Genomic DNA, 22,880 nt, shown 5'->3' with positions numbered 1-22,880 from the left:
TTCTAATATATGACATAAGTTATTTCTAATAGAAATATGACCAATTGGTACTTTACTTTTGGACGTAACTTGCTTCGAACAAAGTTTTCCAAAACACAATATTTTATTCACATTTCCCAAATACATGTTTCAGTAATAGCTGCAGCCTAACACGAGTCAGTTTAAGAAATTCGAGCGAGAAAGTTCAATGCGTTTCATCCGTACCCATTGTTAAATATATTTTTAAATCACAATTTTCCTAACAAAAGCGAAACTTGTTTTTAAATGTGCCTCGTTGTGGCCAAATGGTTCAAGTGCATTGGTTCTGAATTAGATTCCCGGTGAGAGCTAGTGTATTTTTATCCAACGTTAAGGTATAGGTAATAAGCAGGTGCAAAGAGAAAGTCTTTAAACAAGCCTAACCAAGCTAATGAATAATACAAAGAAATAATACGATATTACGAAGTTATAGGAGAAACATTGTTAATATTAGATATTTGCGTGTGAAATGTCCAACCGATGACTGTCAACTCCAAAGGTAAGAAAGTGAAACATCCAATACCAGGTTAATCAGTGGTCTCTAGGTAAAGCTATCCTACTAGGAAGTGATTGAGATACCAAAAAATGTTGTAATCGCTGGGAGACATGTTAGGAGAATACAGTGGGTGAGAGAGTTTAATGCTGCAACTCATGAATAGTCTGCACCTTGGTTGAGTATTGAAGTGCGTAGGCCTATATAGGTTTGCATTGAAATGAGCATTAATACACAATAACTGTTGAACATTACGGGGGCTTGCAGGCAGATTTGCAGTGCATTTCACGGGGTTCGATACTGTAACGATCCTAGCGAACTCCTGAGCCTTCCTCACTGTACACCGTAAGTTAAATTCGTGCTTAATTAAAACCGTATTTGTTTAAATTTAACACTGTTAACCGTTATCACCTGTACACTATGAGCAACAATCCGCCAGTAATTCGTTATTTTTGCCCTCTGTTTTAGAGCCATAAATGTCTTTGTTCATAAATTTCTTTGTCTATAGTTTTGCATATACGTAGCATAGACATTAAATTTTGACTTTTACGCCATATGCATCTAATTACAAACACACCTATAACACGAACACAAAAAACTTGGAATATATAGTTTTTGTATGGAAAATCATACACGAGGCGCTGCACGGGAGAACCGTGTGCATACATATGGCAGTCAACTTCCTAAGAAATTAATAATAATAATAATAATAATAAACAGAAAACGAAACAGTTATTTACATAATTTATTTATTTAAGCATGGAAGTGCAATGGACTTAAGTTATTTCTCTCTCTCTGTCTTTGAAGGCAACAATCTTAGGGTGCCAAGACGTAGAAAAGGACTTGTGGCACTCACGACTATAGGGTGGTGTGTGGTTGGCACATCGGGTTCCTTTCTTGTTAGTTCTAGTTTTCTAGACCGGATGCAGTTATTCCCGGTAGAAAATACAAGAAAATATACCTTTCTATTACTATTAAAGTAAAAATTACATTCATTCCCTCAATGTGATACTTGTTTGTTTAACTGTGTACAGACAGCTGATCCGTGGAAGAATCGTTGATAATAATAAATAAAATAAAGTCGACAAATATTCTTGTAAATAATAGTTAAAAGTTTGCGTCACACTGTTCATTTTGCTGGGCACGCCAGTGTGCCGTGTTATCCGGTTGTGGCACACTGGAATATAGGGTATGGCTTTCTAATTTTTCCCAATTATTTTAACTGCTTCAATTGAAATGAATCTATAATAATAAGAGAGTGAATTTAGTCTTCTAACCCTTCGATTTAGCAATAAGGTGCGCTAGAATTGTATATATAAAAAATAATAATACTCAAAATTTTATAGAGTAGTTTGTTTTATTCGAAATGACATTCTTCCTGCAACTGTTTGGGTTGGAATTATTTGAAATCAAATCTTTAAGTTTTACGACCCACGGTTATACCGGCTAGGCTAAAGGAGACGGTGATGATGAGAAATGAATGAAATGGTGGAATGAAGAAAGTGGAAGAAAACGGGAGAACCCCAAGAAAACCCATGCACATGGTGTTTGTCCATCACAACATTCATTCGGTGCGAGCTGGGATCGAACCAAGGATCCCATGCACCAAAGGTGAACACTTTAACACTGAGCCAAAGCGGCCCCTCTGAAATTATTTATAGGAGAGAGAGACTACTTTATGAAAACTTGATATCGAACACATTGTTTAAAAATACCAGCTTTTTGTGAAATATTGCTTAATATCCAGGAAAACTTGAGTCAATAATAATAATAATAATAATAATAATAATAATAATAATAATAATAATAATAATAATAATAATAATCACCATCATCATCGTCATCATCTGAAATTAAAAACTCTCTGGACCTAGTGCACTGGCACAATTCCACGAATTAAAAAGAATTTGTTGACTTCTCATGTAAATGTAGAAGGTCTTAATCCCTGTTGCTTTCAATATACGAAGAAAGTGTCCAAGTTTCAAATGATATGCTACATAAAATGCCCTATGCAACATAGTGTAGTATAGAGTCATCATTTCTTGGTTGTCTAAAGAACACTTTTGTTTTAGCAAAACAGGAAGAAAATAGAAACTGCTCAGTTTTAACGTAGTAGAAAGTTTGCAAATTTAAGGGAAAATGCACAGAGTTGTTGGATATTAAATGTATTTCGGATTAATGGAGTAAGACACCGTAGTTTATTGTTTGAAATATACTGGGAGTGACCAAGCCATTACCTATGGAAATATCGAAAGAGATATGTTAATGGTGTCAGTTGCAAACTGTTGTAGAAATGAAATATGTAAGGAAATCTCTAAAACTCTGAAATCACAGATCCAAATTGACTGTTAAGTAAAACTGCTAAATCTGACTTAAAAAAAAAAAAAAAAAAAAGTATTAATGACCTGTGTTACAATTTCAGACATATCATTCTCATATCAAAAGTACGATAGAAGTAAATTATGAATAAAGGTGAATTTACAGTTCTGGAATACCAACAAATGATTTTGCTAGATGTAAATTTTGGGAAAACTTTTTTTATAAGGCTTTAGATTTATTTATTGATTTGTTTGTTTATTAGCTTCCCCATGCCGTAAACGTCGCCAACACCTGGTGGCTCACTTGCCGGTAAATGGCGATCGTCGATATATAGCCATGCGTCAAAGAATTGTCGCTAGTATGCCACTAGTGGCAGGGATTCTTCGAGTCGAAGCAGATATCTAGAATCGGGGGGTATTGAAGCTACCACCGCGTAACAGCGAGTACTTCATTTTGATCCGCGCTCCTTTAATTTGCCACGAAGAATTGCAAAGGGACCAACAGGAACTATCGCCAGTCATGTGCATGCGGTTATTATTATAAATTATTTTTCCCTGACGAATTTCTATTATAAGGACAATACTTGAGCTCCGGGGGTCAAGTATTGTCCCCTGCCTTTACATCATCAGAGTAACTCCTGCCTTTACATCATGAAATGAAAAATCTTGAGATGAGTGCGTATAATTGTATGAATTTAGATGGCAACTGTCGCCGATCACTAGCAAGTGAATATGGAAAAACTATGAAAAAAGTAAGTAGACGTTTGCCATTTTGTTACAAAATTACATGGCGAGTGCATTTGGTCTGATTCCAAACAAATATACACGGTCAAAGAAGCACTCTGGTTAGAAATATTAAATAGACGTCAACGATTTATCACTTTACAAGGTGTGTGCTCATAATCGCCTCCGTGGCGAATTCGGAAATACACGCAACTAGTAACCCTAAGGTTGGTGGTTCGCGCCCAGCTCAGGGCACTTTTTTTACATTTTTAAAAATGTTTTAGACTCTCCTTAATGAAAACAAATTACGCATATAGGCAATTTAACGTATTTTAGGGGAATAATTTTGTGGTTCGTTGGCGTTCCGTCGCTTCTCTGCCGCTGGTGGTATAATCTTCAAAACGGAAGTGGGACCAGCGCCGATCGTCGCTGCGGGACCGCCAATTTTTGGGGACATGTCGCTAGTTGCTTAACGGTGGTCTACCGACGCTTACGGCATGGAGTTGTCCCCTCACAAGTGAGGCATATTGTAATCGACCAAGAGTGTTTTGCGAAAATGGGGAACATCTTCCGACTTCGACTTCTGAATAATCCGTTTAGGATCAAGTCGAATTAAGGCTGCCCCACGGGAAGGTAGAACAAGTGAGGCAATCGTTCGAAGCACTACGCTCGACACCCTCCGTCTCATTCAAGACTTAGACTCTTCAGGAAAAGTAACAAGTTTATTACTTGTAATTTATTCTTTGAGTCAAAGTATTTTGCAGTAAACCATCATTTTGTTATTTTTACCATCGTATACTATTATTTTCGAAAATTGTACTCATAATATAATTTCCCATCATGGATTTGAAAAAATCAAAGTTCGAACAAAGAGAGATCTCCGATCCACATGTATCTTCATGTTTGATATGGAAGTCTCATCTTCATTATTGTCCCTTAATTTATTTTAGTCCTAGGCAACGCGAATCGACAGGATGGCTCTAAGTGAAAACATTCATTTAGATAGTTAAGTAATTAGGACATTGCTGCTGTTATTTGACGAAACACAACAGATCTTGTGAAAAAAAAATAAGAAACAATTTTGCTTACCAGGGAGAGGGAGTAAATCATCTGCTTACGTTTGCTTAACTAGGAAGAAGGCAAGGGCGCCGATCCTGGGTTGCCGGGGAGGCGGGCCCCCCAAAGCTCATGTGGGCCTCCTTTGTATTTATGAATATACAATATTTGGCATAATTTGAGTGCAATTTGTCTTAAAATCCTCTGCATTTAAGTGCCTCTCCCCCAAAATTTATAGAGAAATCGGCGCCCTTGGAAGGTCTAGTGAAATGAATAAAAAAGTGATAACGTAATACTTGAACAACTCTATCTATTGGAGGAAAGTAAATTAGTATTCAACACTTCTTTCAATTTTAAGCATTTCAAAGATTCTCGTAATTTGTAGCATCCCGGATTTGCATTTTTGAAATATGGGAACCCTATCTATACCTTAACGTGGGAATCGGTTTCGGACCATGCACTTAAGCCACTTTGCCACAAGAGGCACATAGGAGTTTTTCTTTCGATTTCCTTAGAAATATTGCGAATGGTATGACTTTTGAAACTATGTTTAAAAAAGAATACTCATCGACACAATATGATGATAATCTGATACCTAGGAAATATATTGAACTGTTTTTAATTTGTTCTCACGCTACCAAAACAGTACTTATGCTTTTTCTTTTTTTAATTCCAGCCTTTTAATATAAGCATTTCACACTATTGTCTGTTCTAGGACGATACAATTCTAGTTCATGTATATGCTAGCTTTGGAAATACAGTAGAGCTTCGCTTATCCGACATAAACAGGCAGGCAGAACGCCGGATAATATGAATGTGTTAAGAAAAGAGCTATTAAAAGTAAAACTTATGATATGATTTTACATATTACGCATCTGTAATAATCATGCTTTATAACAAATAATTGCACTGCACTGAATCAGGGACGTATCCAGCGTGAGGGCCTGAGGGCTGCCCCCTCCAAAACTCAAGCACTTTTTAATAAACTTGCTTTTACCCTTTTGAGGTTCTTTTCTTTTATATCAGTTTACTTGGAGTCAGTGTCCAAACTTTGGGCAATGTGCTATTGTCTTCTTATAATTCTAAGAATATACCATAATGCCATTATACCAGGTGGAATTAAAGAACAGTTTTAAATAGGATTAACATTTCGTTTCCGTTCTGTTTTTAACTTTAATATATTAGAACGATACACTCAATGTCTTCTTGGTGTTTTTGTTATGTGATATACGTAGCACACAGTTTTCTTTAGTTACATTTCTCTCGAAAATATGTTTCATTTCGTTTGTGCTATAATGCAGTTTCCAAAGTAAAGCGGTTTATAAATGAAAAGTAGGAAAAAGTTTAAGAGAAATACAGAAGTGTTGCATTATTATTATTATTATTATTATTATTATTATTATTATTATTATTGATATTGATATTTTTAAAACATTATAATTACGTGTTTACGAGGATTCGTGTTGGGCCTCCTCCGAATAGAAAACCTGGATACGTGTCTGTATTGAATGATAGACATATGAGTCAAGGTGTAGACGGGCGCGCTAGGCGATAGCCTCCAGAGCATGAAAAATAGATTAAGACCACAACTTGCAGTCCTTCTTGCCGATTGGTGCTATCTGCAATGATATGTCGGATCATGCGGTATGTGGAACAAAGGAAAGTCAGATAAGCGAGACCATGGTGTATCGGTGTTTCACGCACCTAAATCTGTAAAATGTTTGTATAAACAATTATCTTTCGCTCCCTAGCTAAATTTGTGGGTATGATCACACACTTTGCCTTATAAAGTATAGTCTTATAAAGAAAAAAAATATTTTTTACCTAAAAGCTGAAGAAAAGCCAACTTCAATAACTTACTTAGGTTTTTTTTTTTTTTTTTTTTTTTTAAAGTAATGGCAAACTAGTCCAATTCATCACGATAAATCACGTTTGGTACTAAGATGTCTTTTTCTGTCCGTATATATCCTTCACACTTTGTTGGAGACAAAATTGTTTTTTTCCCAAGGAAACGGGATGAGAGAAGTTATACAACAGCATGAACTGAAAACAATAAGTATTACCAATAGTACTCTAATACTGGATAAAGACGTCATTACAGCAAAATATCAATAAGTTATGTCCTTATTATATTGCTTCGGTTCTTATTAAGATAAAAATTATAATCTGTAAAAAAAAAAAAAAAAAAAGGGATGGGATGGGATGGGATGGGATTTGATCTAGTGTAAAAATAGTGTAAGAACTACTAATCCACCACGTTACCCACCTAACCACGGAAACTACTTTTTGCTTGGTCTCTTTTTCTTAACAAATAAATGTTAGTAATATCCATAGCTCATGTCACTTCCAATCTCAAGACAGGAGACTTCCTCTTTGTTTCTATATTTCCGTACGACATCTTGGTTACAGAAGCTAATTTATATTTGGCAGACAATCTACACACTAAGTTTTAACCAATTGTTGGAAGCAAGAAGTTAGTTATTGGCGAAACTAGTTTAATTTTAGCACATGCCGAGTTATAAAAAAAAAGAAGATAAAAATATAGAGTGAACTAATAAAAGATGGGTTGGATATGAAACATATTTTTGTGTGTTTAGACAAATGTATTTAAAGATGGTACATGGCATATGTTGTAAATGCTAATTCAAGGTCTGTGATTATATAAATAAAAGAAAAATTGAAAAGGTTTACAACTGGCGCAGTTGGTAGGATTAGTATAATACTATAACCATGTATATGAAACCATTATATGTAACGTTAAATTGTAACGAGCAGTTGGTAGAATTTTTGGTAGATACAGGAGCTGTGGTATCTGCAATAGGACATACTTCATCTGTATTAAAAGGAAAACCAATAGAACCATTTCAAGGACGGCTAAATAATGTGGATGGTTCACCTATTAAAACTGTAAGTAAATCTACGGTTAAAGTTCAATATTTAAAATATGTTGGAGAATTGCCCATAATGGTAGTACAAAATGATATGTTTCAACCCATATTAGGCAGAAGTTGGTTAGATGCGATGTATCCCCAATGGAGGATACAATTATCGAATATGTTAAATAAATCGGAAGATATGAAGCAGGTTGAAATGAATAAGGATACGTCGGTGATTACCTTACAGAATCAATTATTAGTACAATTTAATGACGTATTTAATGGTTCAATTAATGTACCTATTAACGAGTTTAAAGTATCAATACCGCTGAGACAAAATGTTACGCCTATTTTTAGAAAAGCCTATGATGTACCTTATTCCTTAAGAGAACCAGTTAAATCAGAATTGGATAAATTGTGTAAAGCAGGAGTAATAAAGAAGGTTGAACAATCTGATTGGGCTACTCCAATGGTAATCGTTAAAAAGAGGAATGGTACGGTTAGACTTTGCTTAGATTTTAAACGTACACTTAATTTAATAACTGAGAAAGTCAGCTTCCACTTCCGAAAATAGGGAATTTACTTAATAGGTTAGCCTATGCCAATAGCTTTGTATTATTAGATTTAAAGCAGGCTTACCTACTGCTAGAAGTAGAAGAAAATTCTCAAAAATATTTAGTATTTAACACGCCATGGAGATTATATCTGCAGCATAGGCTACCTTTTGGTCTTAATTGTTTTGCTCAGATTTTTCAGAAATTTATGGATACAGTAGTACAAAATATGGAAGGGGTAGCTTGTTACTTGGATGATATTCTTTTTTGGGGAGTTAACGTACAAGAGTGTTACCAGAAGACAGTGCAAGTACTAAATAAATTTCAAAGTCTAAATATACAGATGAAGAAGGATAAGTATTTTTTTTTTCTTGTAGATTCATTAACATATTTAGGATACGATATTTCAAAAGAAGGAATATTGCCTGCAAAGTATAAATTACAACCGATATTAGACACACCGTCTCCTGTAAATGTAACCCAGTTACAGTCTTTTTTGGGTATGTTAAACTTTTATCACAGACATCTACCATCCTTGTCATCACACATTCCCAAATTATATAGATTGTTAAAAAAAGGTGTACATTGGGAATGGACTAGTAAACAGGAGGAGGAATTCCGCTTAGCCAAAAGCATGTTACAAAAGGCAAGACTTTTACATCCTTTTGATGAGAATGCCAAAGTACTTCTAATGACAGATGCTTCATCAGCTGGGTCGGTGCTGTGTTATACAATGAAATAGGTGGACAATTAAAAACTGTGGCTTGTGCATCTGCTACCTTATCAGACGCCGAAAAAAAGTATTCACAATTTGAGAAAGAAGCTTTGGCAGTAATTTTTGGTGTACGTAAGTTTCATAAGTTTTTATTTGGTAGAAGTTTCAAAATTCTAACAGATTCTCAACCGGTTAAATGGATTTTTGGTTTGAAAGCTCTTCCTGATGGTGCTTCTCCGCGTATGCAAAGGTGGTCTCTTTTGTTAGAAAATTGTGACTATGATATTATTTATAGTAAAACAGTGAAAGTTGCAGATTATTTATCTAGATTCCCGTTAGATGTACCAACCGAAGAAGAATTGATAGCTCCAGATTATATCAGCGAGATCTCTACAAACATATTAAATAAGGAAGAAATAGTAGAAGAGTTACAAAAGGATTCTATGTTTATACAAGTGAAAGATTGGATGTTGAATGGTTGGCCTAAACGATTACCACCTTGTCTAGATTATAAGGAATATAGGGAATTATTTCGCAGAATATTTCATTTAGTGCTACAAGATAATTACTTGTTTTGGAAAGGTAAATTAGTACTTCTTCCAAGAAGATTGAAAGAAAGATTACACAGAGAGCATATAGGTAGTTTTGCTACTATAGCAATGGCCAATAAGGAAGTATGGTGGCCCGATATGAATACAGATTTATATGGATATTTGCAAGACTGTGAAGTTTTTGCAACTATAGCTAATAACCCACCTAGGGTTAATTTTTGCTCATGGCCCAAAACAGACAAACCTTTTGAACGAATACATATTGATCATTGTCAGATTTTTGGATTTCTCTTTTTAATAATGGTAGATACTTTCTCACATTTGATTAGAGTATGGAAGGTAGATTCTACTAATACATTAGCAACATTGGTTTGCTTAGAAGAATTATTTGGTTTGTTTGGATTTTTTAGAACTATTGTGACAGATAATGGTCCTCCTTTCAAAGGTCGAGAGTTTCAGGACTATTGCAAGAACAGAGGCATTAGATTAGTAACAACTCCACCATATACACCAGCAAGTAATGGAAGTGCCGAGAGAGCTGTACAAACTTTTAAGAAACTACTAAAAAAGAAATATATACAAAATGGATATAGGATTACTAAACAAAATGTAGTTAATTGGTTAAACGAAGTTAATTATGCCCTGTTACATACTCCTACTAAAATAACCAACTCTTCACCAGCTGCTTTAATTTTTTCTTTTAAACCTAGTACGTGGTATTATGTTTCACCGAGTATTTTTGACAATAAAAATAAAAAGCGTGATTATTGGAATCAACTAGAGTCAGATTTGTCTGAAGGAGAAACTGTATGGGTAAGAAATTATAAAGGTGATCTACCTAAGTTTATTAAAGGTCGTTGTATACGATTGTTAGGTAGTAACACTTTGGAAGTGTTAGTAAATGGAAATATTCGTAGATATCAAAGAAACCAAGTGAGAATTCCTAGAATAATGTTGAGTAAGAAAAATAAACAAATACAAGAGCCTTCAGTTGCGACAGAAAATCAAAGGAATGACGGAGGATTTACAGAACATACACGGCAGATTGTAAGCGACCGAAGATTACAGAATTATGAGCAAACTGGAAATAATAAAAGCTCTGTTATGTCTCAGGAGGAACCTATTGTTACTAATTTTAGAAGGTCCCAAAAAATTAGAAGAGCTCCTGACAAATGGGGGTACGATCAATAATAGACGAGGGAGTTGTTCGAAGCAAGAAGTTAGTTCTTGGCGAAACTAGTTTAACTTTAGCACATGCCAAGTTATGAAAAAAGAAGATAAGATGGGTTGGATATGAAACATTTTTGTTTGTTTAGACAAATGTATTTAAAGATGGTACGTGGCATATATTGCAAATGTTAATTCAAGGTCTGTGATTATATAAATAAAAGAAAAATAGAAAAGGTTTACACCAATAAATGCAACATTTTACTCCACCATTCAATTCCTTGATCCAACTCCTCGACTTCCCTACTGAATTCCCTCCGCAATCGTGCTCTGCTACTGAAAAAAATCCCTAGAAATCATGATTGCCAGTATACACAAAACCGAGCATAATTTTGTTTTTTGCTTATATTTTTATTATTTTAGTATATTGTTTTGGAAATATCTGCTTAGATGGATTGCTTTCTATTATCTCTACATACTAATAACTGAATTTTACCCATATACGTAAGGAAAATGGAATAAATGTGAAAAATCGTGAGTTACAGTATACGCGCAATTTTTATTGCGCATGGGAGTACGTGCTGGAAAATTTTCCGTTACAAATTTGGATTCAGCGCATCGGAATTAGTAAAGAACACATATTGGCACCGCAGTTACAAAGTGGCTGTCACATAGTGTTATCTGAAGAAACAAAACTACAGTGTCATACTATTTAGATAAAATGGAGTGTACAAGTGCCAATAAAGCCGATATTGTAACCGTCAGTGAAGGTGACAAGAAAGTGTAAAAAGTGAAACGATTTATGACAAGATCAGTGAAAGAGAAATATATTGCAATGAAAGAAAATCCATCAATGAAAATAGGCCTAACAAAATTTTGTTTCTTGCGTCCAGTGTGGGTTAAATGTCAATCAATGAAGGAAGACCAATGTGGTTCTTCTTTGATAAGAGGAGAAAAAAGTGGGCTTTTGTCAGGTCCAGGTATATAACCTCAAAACAACAGTTAGCTCGCCTACAATTCATCGGATTTTCTTTGTGTCATCCACACTAATTTCCCCAAAGTCTGAGAGCGTATGTATGTCTCTCCAATGAGGGTGATGTGATGCCACACGTCTTTGAACAGGGACTCAGGCTCGACGCGAATGACTATGTGGATATGCTTACTACCGTGATCAAGCCTTCAAAGAAGAGAATGGCTGCTGGTACATCGTACATGTGGTAGCAAGATTCAGTTTCGTGCCATGTAGCTGGGAAAACTCAGTAGTAGCTGTCACTTCTTTTATGGTTTCGTGAATCCGAACGTGTGCTTCCTTAAGCCATGATTGCAATTCTATAGATTGTTGTATGTATGGAGTGTCGTTGAGTAAGATTGAGCTGGTCAAAAAGATATGGGCGCTGTTTGGGGTTCTCCCTAGGGAGAACGGATGTGCTGCGTGTGTCAGATACTGGCGCCTCCTGGAGACAGTTGACGATGTTGAAGGATGCTTTTTTTTTATTAGTATTATAATGATTACTCATTCCATTCTTGGCATCTTTGTCTCTTTTCCATGTTTTCAATATATTTCGTTTTCACGCAGATATTCACTGTTGTTTATTTTTGGCTGTCAAGTGTAGCCCGAACGCCGTGCAGTGTGATTTATAATGTAGCTTTATTTTGTTTTCAGGTATGGTTCAACTGATCCGAAATTAGAAAGAGAATATGATATGAATGTTACTGTAGAAATGTCTTCAGTAATGTATGTACACACTCAGAGGTATATAACAGAGTTACAAGCGTTTTTTCATCATTTTTATCAGCTGAGAGCAGTTATGGCAAGAATTAGAGCGGCTGCTTCAGAAACAATGGTAGGTATTGTAATAGTATTGTAATAGTTGTATCTAAGGCAATGCCATATCTACCTACAAATATCTCAACAGTTTTGCTAGATACGTAATCAACAGTTACTATTTGTATCTATAACTAGTTGTAAATATTTCTTCCAAGATACGGGCATCTAACCACTAAAGCCACATCAGTCCAACCTACATATTGAATAAGAATGTATATAAATATTTTCCACAATAGGTTTATTATTACCGCTCAAGGTAGAACACTTGTGTATACACCAATATACCTTCTATGGATAGCCCCTGAATTGTTCAGCCTCAAATATATTGTGAGATTTATCTAACTCCATGCTTAACAACATTATGTAAAAATAAAACACAAGCGTAAATATTAGCAGGTCTGTTCCGGGTACATTCCTGATACTTCTGAGCACTTTCAATCTATAACTCGTATATGAAAATCTGAAGGTGTATGTTTTAGGGCGCTTCTAAAAACATCGACATTTGGGAGGTGATTTTTGACACGCAGATTAGATGAAAAGTGTAAACCAGCCTGGGTATATATATGTTACATACTGGAAATATATGCATGTACTGCAACATGTAATCTTTGGAGTGTTGTAAACGCTCAATTTTTAAATGAGCTCAGCTCAGCTCACTTCAAACTCAGAATGTTAAAAGTGAGTTAACTCATACTCAAACTGAAGCTTTTTAAAAAGAACGCGCTCAACTCACTCTCAATTATTAGTTGAGCTACTCTCAACTTTACGCTCATCATAAGGAAAATTATAAATAAAACTGTCTAATGATTTACTAAGTACAGTAGGAAGTCGAAAATCCGAACTAATTGGGATCATGCGTAGCTCGGATTTTCAAATTGTTCGGATTTTCGAAAATGAGCAAGGAAATGCCATTTAGGCTTAAATGTACTGTACGGTATGCTCTTTTATCGATACAGTGGTTATACAGTACATACAGTAATTACAATACCGTTCGTAAGGCTACTTACATTTAATGTTTCTGAAGAACCTGCTTCTATACTAAAATACACTGTTCTTATAACTCACACCTAAAAATAAACTAAAAATATGTATGAGAAACAATTACATATGAATGAGCTTTTGTAAAAACACTGACTTCACGCAACGCCGGCGGACAACCCTATTGTTTGTTTATCGTTAACGCTAAGACAAAATGTAAAAAGCTTCTTGGGACCGTGTTCGGATTTTTAACGTTCGGATTATCGACGTCCTACTGTAAAAATTTTACGACTAGCAGAAGTGCCCATTCTTCGCGCCAACTGAACAGTATGCAAACTGCAACACAGTAGAAGAGTTTGGGTTTTCTAATTTGAGAAGTTTCCGAGATACTCTATTTTTACTTTTTATCTAAATGACAAATATATATATATATATATATATATATATATATATATATATATATATATATATATATATATATATATATATATATTATCTAAATGACATAACAATGAATTTAATGATAAATTATTGGAGTGGAGTAATGCCTCTCCCCTTCCTCCGGTTTCTACTTCCTAATGGTAGGTAGTACACCAGACCGTGTAATATTGATTCATATATGCAATAGGACAGACGTTGGTGGTGCAAAACAAGAAGCTCTCCGATTTTCGGAGAGGACAAATTATGGTGCGCAATCAGTTGGAGGAAATATATCCAAGAATGATAGTTTGTTACATGTATTGAGAACAGCGGTGCTCAAGTTGGTGACCGAATACAGAACTCGTTCGCAAAGTATAATAAGAGAAGAAGAGAACGAAAACAGTACATACCCATTAATCCAATGTTCTCGGGATTGCTGCCAGAGTGAGTGTTGCTGTGCTAAGCTTTCGTTACCATACAGCGGCAACATCTTCAGAGCTATATGATATAGAGATATGAGATAGAGATATAGCTCTGAAGATGTTGCCGCTGTATGGTAACGAAAGCTTAGCACAGCAAAACTCACTCTGGCAGCAATCCCGAAAACATTGGATTAATAGTAAACGCCAGCAAAGCTTCAAGATCATAATACATTCTCATGTTAGCCGAACTTTGAAATGCTTCACTACATAGAACTGTATGATTATGCAGCGGCACAACTAATTGCAGAACTCAATTAACATCTGCAACGACCTGTTTGTACGATCACAATCCGACTACAGCTGCACAACTTCAACATTTGCGTTCACGAAAACTGAACGGTTGTTAGAACAGGACTCTACCTTTTTACTTTGCCTTTACAGTTCGAGTAATTACATCTGGTATTCTGGTATGGGGAGTTGGCTACATATTCCGTTCACCCTGATCTTCATTCATGGGAATATGCATAGTACGTTGAACATTGGTAATACCATCATTACTGTCCGCAGACCTTACCTGGAGAGTTTATAGAAATAAATCTTTCAGCAAAATAGCCCGCCCTCTCGCTACCACTAGGGCAACCTTGCACGCTCTACTCGATATACGTGGTACGCCTCCTACCCTGTCCTGTTGGGAATCCGGAACAAACCCTATCGATCAGTATGGAACGGGTGGGATGAGACCTGACTGCCAGCTTAACTTTACAGTGGTCATAGCACTTACACCAAAACCTATAACTACCGTAGATACCCTCCCACATACTGACATATAGTAGTTCTGCCACTTGCTACCTGCCCGGGCTACTGCTTGCGGGGCCACTTGGGGGTACACGTGCAATTAAGGTACACATACGTACTTGTATGTATACTTTTAAATATACCGTTAACTATGTTTGTTGTACGAGTATATATATAAAAATAGTATAATCTTACATACTATCTTTTTCCTATCGCCTATATTATGTTCTTTAAATCTTAACATCATAGTCATTTCTCTATGTTACGTATCCAAAATATACATATTGTCACACACCCACACATTCACTTAGACCGTCATGTACGAGAATTGTTTCCATACTTTGGGGATTTCGTTGTAAATTGTTAATTTTATTATCTTTTTTTTATCTTATATTGTAGTGTTCAATATAAGTTTTGTTGAAATATCCTAACGCTAAATTTAACTTTTCAAGTCGTATTTTCTTGTTCACTGGTCTACACCACGTTGTCTACCGTAGTGTGGACTCCATGTAGAAAGTTCTTTCTGAAAAGAAATTATAGCCACTGGGAGCAGAGCAGGCGAATAAAGTAGATAAGGGAGTAATTTCGAAAGTAGTTTTTAAAAAGCTTGCTTCGATCAGTGAGGAGTGTGTGATTTGCATTGTCGCGTTGAAGCGACGATCGACTGTGGATTTTTCTGAGTCGAAGTTTGGTAGACATTTGTCACAATGGGCCGGACAGAAGGGTAAAATAATAATCTTCGTTAATTGTTATTCCCCGCGGTAAGTAATCTCCCAAGATAATACTATTAGAATCCCAGAATACTATAATCACTATCTTACGTACAGAAGGAACATAACATCTTGATAGTCCTTGGAAGTCGTTGTTATGTGTCTGCACCGTTCTTTATCTTCACTTTTAGTTTTCGGAGTAAAATGTAAGAATCATGTTTCATCAGTCGTTACAGTAACTTTGCGGATAAATCATAAGTTTCTTTAACGAGGTAATGCCAATACACGTTGGCATTCGGGAAAACAAGCATGCTGACACAGCAGTCAAGAACACCGCATTAGCGGATACTGCGGTGGAACACACTCTGTCCAGCATAGATCTCCGTAGTTATTTCCTCCAATGGATGCGCTGTCATTGGTAACCAGATTGGAACCAGGTCAACGAAAATAAACTGCACACTGTGAAACCTATTTTGGGTAATTGACAGACGTCGTCACATATTAATCGCTAGGACTAAGTCATCTTTACACTCCGGCGAATCGGATACTTCATTGTACTCATTCCTATTTAGTGTGTGACACTAACCGACCATATTGTGAAGACTGTATTTTTCCATTGAGTATTCGGCACATTATGGTAGAATGTCTAGAAAAAACAGACCTCAAAGAGCATTTACGATATCTAAAGATTTTAACCTGATTTCAGGCGATAGTGCGGCCTTTATTGCCGTGTTCTCACCTTAATTTTACGATTGGAATCATTAACGTGCTCTGAGAAATTTTCTTTATATGTTTTCTATTATTGCTATTTTTGAGTCATTTTTGTGATATTTTTTAAAATTTTGTTATTTATTCCTTTATCGTTTTCAGTACCTCGGTTTCAATTTTTATTGTTTTTTGGTTTGTTCTATTAACCCTTAACGCACTAAGCCTAAATCGTCAAAGTTGTTTACCAAGTTGGGGTCTTCTAGAGACCCCAAGTATTATTTTAATTTCTCAATTTTTTTTTTCACTTTTTTTAACGAACGTATTATTGATCTAATTATGTAGCAGATATCCCAAAAGGATGCAGGGCACATATAAAAATCGAGAATAAATTGGTTCTTATAGTTGAAGCAGTATCACCAAATATCACCCTTTGGGGTCCCTAGAGGACTCCACTTGGTGTGTTAAGGTTTAATGTGTAGATCTTGTATTTGGTAAACCTTTTTGTCAAACTTGTGGCGGGAATAAATAGCCTCGCTTCTGATGTACCCATTAAACTTCAACCGTTCAATCAATTAATTTAACAAGGTAACGGCTTTTAAAGTTGATGATATATGTCAAATCTGTACCATTTATGCTTCAGTCCTAATAGTGTGTTAATCTATGACTCGCAAATGATCGTGTGCAATCTCATGAATCTACCATATTCCAATGGCTATACTCACATTAGCCTTACGATAGTTATTTGTCTATATATCTAAACACGAAATTCTTCTCCAACAACAATGTCTAGTCGTTCGCAGCTTTGTGCGAACGTCAACTGCGTGAATCACTTTCTCAATATGTTCTGTTTGCTTTCAATCGATCAGCCCAACAACAAATCATAATTTTAGATTTTTCAGACTCGTCGAATAATAGCAATCATTTAACAATTTCAAATGCTTTAACACTCTCTTTCTACAGAAGGAGGATAATGGTTCTTTGAATATTAAGTACATGTTCCATATTTTCAAAATAAACACTTGAAAAATCAAGTTTCACTTCTATAAAATATTGATCGTCGTTGACCAATACTGTTGGAGAAGTATGCCTTGACTTGTTCACGTATAGAAATATTTAGTTATCAACTGTGTATTATAAGACATATATGTAGGATCTTATCAATTCATTATTTTCAATTAAACCACAAATACAAATAATAAAAATAGAATAAAAGTGTAGGCCCCATGCTAAACCATCTATACTTCATGCACCCATACCTGAAAATTGACGGGACTCTCAGGTTTTTGTTGCTGGAGATTTTTTAAAACATTTTTTATCATCCCTGAGTCGTTGCAAGCGAATTTTGGTAAAACACTATGCATATCCATAATTAGTTTTACTACTTCTTTCGGATTTAAGAAACAAAGGTTGCATAGTATAGAAATCAAGTAACTGAGTATAACTTACTAAAATGTTCGAGAACTTATTATTTTGGCTGCATACAAATTGAAATTTTCCTTCTTCTGCAAACTTGGATTTTTTAAAATATTTTCTTCAATCATTCAAAGACTTTTGTTGCTTGATATTTTATATGTAATATAATTATTGTGAAGCCAAGAGTAATTCATATTAAATCACCTATGATGAATCCTCTGCTTTGTTCACAGGTTCCAGAAGCAGATACTCGAGGATTGAGAGTACATTTAGATATTCATGCAGATTCACCTGTAATATTACTTCCACTTAGTTCAAAGTCATGTGAAATTCTAGTGATAGACTTAGGTCGATTGACTGTAAATAATACTTTCAAGTTCGCTGGTTCCGAAGGAACAATTAGCGTTGTAAAGAAATCTTTAAGTGGAGATGATTTCCATGTTGACGTAAATGGTATGTTTGTACAGAATTCAGCTTATCACTCTGAAAGTAAAGATAGTAGAGAAGAAGGTAGGTAACCTGATAATAATACTTTGTCTGTGTTCGTCTCTACTCGTTAGTGGAAGAAGCACATTACTTTTTTTTTTTTTTTTTTTCATCATTTGTGAGTCAATCTTAGTATCAACTATAAGTTGTATGCTAAATTGCGCACTTGGTGTAATGGCATAAAGACAGGAACGTAACTCAACCTTCAGACGACCGCCAGGGATTTTAACAAAATCGTAGACTCTCACGTTGGGGGCTCTGGTGACCCCCTACTTATCAAATTCGTGATTCATACACCGTTGGAAAGCTTATAGACCACAATTCCAACGAGGTAACATTCATGCAATTCCCGCCATATTCATAGAAGAAGAAGAAGATACAAAAATCATTTTAAAAAATATGAAAAATTGACTTTGCGGGGCTCTGGCAACCCTTGCAGTCACCCTACATTGACAAAATGATGCTAAAGTGTAGGCCAGACACTTGTGACAATAATATAAAGAAAATGGTAGCCATTGCTGTAATACAAAGCGAGATAAAAGTTCAGGACGGAATTCCTCTAAGAACGCTCTGTTTATCATTTTCGAAGGGCTATTGCAGACCTTGACGTTGTCGGCTCTGATGATCTCACTTATTATCACGGAGTCATGATTCTTATATCGCTGGAAACCGTATAGAACAGAAATTCCAACGAGCTATCAAGAATTACTTCTAGACCAATTCAGTAAAAAAATGTCTTGTATGGAACCGTCCAGAAAATAAATGTAATTTATGTCAAAAAACTAAAACTCCAAAATTACCTGTTAATAATAATAATAATAATAATAAAAGACCTTTACCCTCCTCCACCACTGTGGTATACCCCACATACATAAATGGACACCGGTGGGAAGCTGCATCCTTCAGGAATACATTGGTACTAAAATCACCTTCCTACCTTAATTAAGACTGAGTTAATGAGGTTTAAAGCCCCGACGCGGCAGTTGCGTTAATGGGCGTTTAAAGGTTAGTATATTTAAAAAGTAAATAAGTTAAAATCCAAAATCAAAGACATCCAAGTTTTAAAATTAATTTTCCTTTTGTTGTTGTATCTTTTTCTGGACCAGTAATTGATTTTGAACCTCGTGGATCTTCTTCTCAATACACACAAACATTGCCCGTTTCATTGTATCCATTGGTATCGTATGTTAAAGATACCAATCATGCTTCTTTAGATTAAATATGTCTTGATTCAAACTGCTTCCCTGATAATTAGTCAAGGTATTCCGTGTGGTTTGATCGTCAGTATTATTCATTTTTTTTTTCTGCCATGAATACATATATATTCCTACATGTATAATTTTGTACAATGTTACAATTACAAATAAAATACGTTCACGACCTCAACTGAAAATTCTTACCAGAAGAAAATATTACATATTGCGTGGTAAACACATGTGCAGTGCCGAGAGTAGCTGATAACGTAAAGATACCGCATTGTCAAAAGTATGATACGCGGTACCTGTGTTACCAACTTATTGTGTGAAAAACTCAAAATTTAGTTTAAAAACTGTAATATTAAACGAAGGCGGCTGAAACTCGAAAACCGGTGCCAATCTTCAAATTTCAATATCATTTTCGAATTCAGTGGTCTCATAGTAAAGTGTTAGTTAGTTTTAGTTAGTGTTATTTCTGTTAAATTTTGTACATTGAAAAATGTTTTTGTATTATTATTATTATTATTATTATTATTATTATTATTATTATTATTATTATTATTATTATTATTATTATTATTATTATTATTACACGTTCTGGCCAGAACTTTTTGCTTGTATAGTGTATAATATAAATGGTGTACACATGTCTTACTTGATCACTATATATATATAAACGGGTATGTTGAGTAAAACTACATAGAAATGCATTGAGATGTTCGATCTTTGTTGAATCATTATGTGAAAATAGAAACGATAGAAAAGATAAAAATAAGAGGAAATTGAAAAAAATGTTTACAGCGTTAAATAGTTTGCCAGTTTATGCTGTTTTATTGGATATCAGAACGTTTCTATATCTATATAAAAATAGATAGATATAGATATACATTAACAAACACAAAACTGAATTTTCAAAATTGTATTCCCAGCGCGTTTGTGAATGGTGGCCATTATTGTTGATCAACCCATGCTAATTAGTGGCTTTTAGTTTTAACGTAAACTTTTGTATACTTTAGAACTGGATTATTGAAAAACATTGCAACAAAAAAAAAAAAAAAAAAAATCCTTTATCACCTTCTCTTCTTTGATTTTCTCTCTTAGCATGGAAAGCTTTAATTGAACCGTAATAGGCTAAAACTACTCTCAAATTTAGTTTCGAAAGTTAAATTGCACCTCTTAAAGTTTATAAAAAACAGTGAAATAACAAAGTTGATTTTTTTTTTATTATAGATACATTGGTATTGTACTCACTATATCTAAAGTAATAACAGGTGTTTCCTACAATTTTTATGATATTTTAAATTTAAAGTTTTTAATTTTTCCAACGTTTGAAATATATCGTCTCTGGTGAGACATGAAATAAAAATGTAATTTTCTTTTCAGAATATTCATCTAATAAGAGAAAACTATAGTAAAATTTCAACTTTGATATTTGACTGTGAATGAAGAATTTGCAAAGATGAGACAATTAACATGAATTTGCACCTTAAACAAATTAAATAATAATAATAATAATAATAATAATAATAATAATAATAATAATAATAATAATAATAATAATAATAATAATAATAAAATAATAAAATAATAAAATAATAATAATAATAATAATAATAAATTAGCTTGCACTATAGGCATATTATAATTGCTAATTCCATGTATCTATTTATCTATCTATCTATCTATATATATATATATATATATATATATATATATAAAATATGAATCCTCTGGAAATAAAAATAAATTTGTTACTTATCAATAAAAAAGAAAATATTATTATTATTAAGAAGAAGAAGAAGGCAAAGAATAAATATTCACCTATTAGCCTTAGTTACAAAATTGAGAAAACCTTACGTTTTACATCTTTTCTAAGCTTAATGGCTGTTAAAAAGCATGCTTATTTCTTCAGGGAGTTTTTTTTTTTTTTTTTTTTTTTTTTCCTTATGCTGCGTGATCTGTTGCCGTTGTAAGTTCAAGGAATGATACATTTTAATAGGTACTCACAAAAGATCACTAGCATACTTCTTAAACGAGGTTCTAGGTCCTCAAGATTGTAAAATCGTACATGTACATCATTATTCTTCGATCTGAGTTGTTCAATCTGTACCAACCACTAGTGTCCATCATAAGCTCATGACATGTGCCATTTGTTTGTAAAGTGAAGGGCATAATTTGGCATACACAATAGTCGTTATAAAGGTTTGTTTCCAGTTTACATAGCAGCTAAGTACGTTTTCTGAAACTCCATGAAATTTATGACTTCTTGTTCCTTTTACTTACATACAATTATCAGTTCTGGTTTAAGTGCTTCGATATGAGTAATTATTTTTATTGTGTGATAAAAAAATAGTTAATACCTTTAATGTTATCTTATTTCTTACTGTGTTATAAGAAAATAGTTGATATCTTTAATGTTATCGTGCAGAAATTGTACATTTTCTTCATACTGAGAATTTGATATCGGGTTCTTTCTAAACTGGCTACACGCTTTGCTATGCCTCCTACTCCATTGCAGGTATTCTTGTCATGGCAAGAGGCAAAAAATGCCACTCAGCTTCTGTTCCGAAATCTGCGGTGCGGTTGCAAATATTTTATTTTTATTCTCTGTTTGTTGGTTTGTTTATTTGTATATGGGATGTCACTTGCAATTAAAAAGTAAATAATGTTTTCAATTTTCGCCAAGTTGTCCTTTATATATAATTTATGACATCAATTTGAAATGCATGCACAACTAGTGTGCTTTATTCTGAATAGTCACTTGGGATACAGATTGAATAACTTCATCCTTATCTGCTGTAATCTTAATACGATTACAGCAGTCAGTTTCATGTTTTCCAATGCTCTTCTTATTTCTTAATAATTTTAATCTTTCTTTATTTGTGATTTGTTATCAATTTGATTTAATTTTCAATATTATCTTATTTTATTTGAATGTTATAAGCTTACTCTTAAGGTAGCTTAATACGAAAATAGAAATAATACATTAAACCACGTGTTCTGTGATTCAAGTTGACGAAATATTTACGTTAGAAACAGTGACTGATAATAACATCAACATGAGTTTTCCATGTAATTTGAATATTCGTTACTTTGTTCACAGTCAAATATCAAAGTTGAAAATTTTGCTACAGTTTTCTCTTATATAGATCTATATTTTCTTCAAAAGCTTTATTCCATGTCCCACCAAAGATACCATATTCAACTTTTGAAAAAATACAAAATTTCAGTAAACAGTCATAAAAATTGTAGGAAGCACATATCAACGTTAGTTTAATATCACACGAACTTATAAAAATTCAACTTTGATATTTGATTCCTTCATTAAAGACTTCAAATCTAAAAGGTGGAATTTGTTGACTTTTGATACTAAACTTAGAGAGTAATTTCCACGTATTAGGGTTCAATTAAGGCATTTTATGCAAAGAGACAAGATTAAAGAAAAGAAAATGG

General features: G+C 34.1%; 1 protein-coding gene across 6 annotated transcripts in view; it reads left to right on the top strand.

Moving 5' to 3' along the window:
• The window catches only part of Vps13D (vacuolar protein sorting 13D), a 571,041-nt gene that overhangs the window by 298,477 nt on the left and 249,684 nt on the right, over positions 1–22,880 (top strand). For 5 of the 6 annotated variants that reach the window (XM_081740126.1, XM_081740128.1, XM_081740129.1 and 2 more), the window contains exons 31-32: positions 12,135–12,315; positions 17,979–18,255. In XM_081740126.1, coding sequence (XP_081596252.1) covers positions 12,135–12,315; positions 17,979–18,255 — 458 coding nt within the window. The remainder of the gene's footprint in view (positions 1–12,134; positions 12,316–17,978; positions 18,256–22,880) is intronic. The other variant, XM_081740131.1, reaches the window with a different exon arrangement.

Source organism: Thermobia domestica, chromosome 15, assembly GCF_964235325.1.
Source record: "Thermobia domestica chromosome 15, izTheDome1.hap1.1, whole genome shotgun sequence".
NCBI lineage: Eukaryota > Metazoa > Arthropoda > Insecta > Zygentoma > Lepismatidae > Thermobia > Thermobia domestica.
This window is presented reverse-complemented; position numbering and strand designations above follow the sequence as displayed.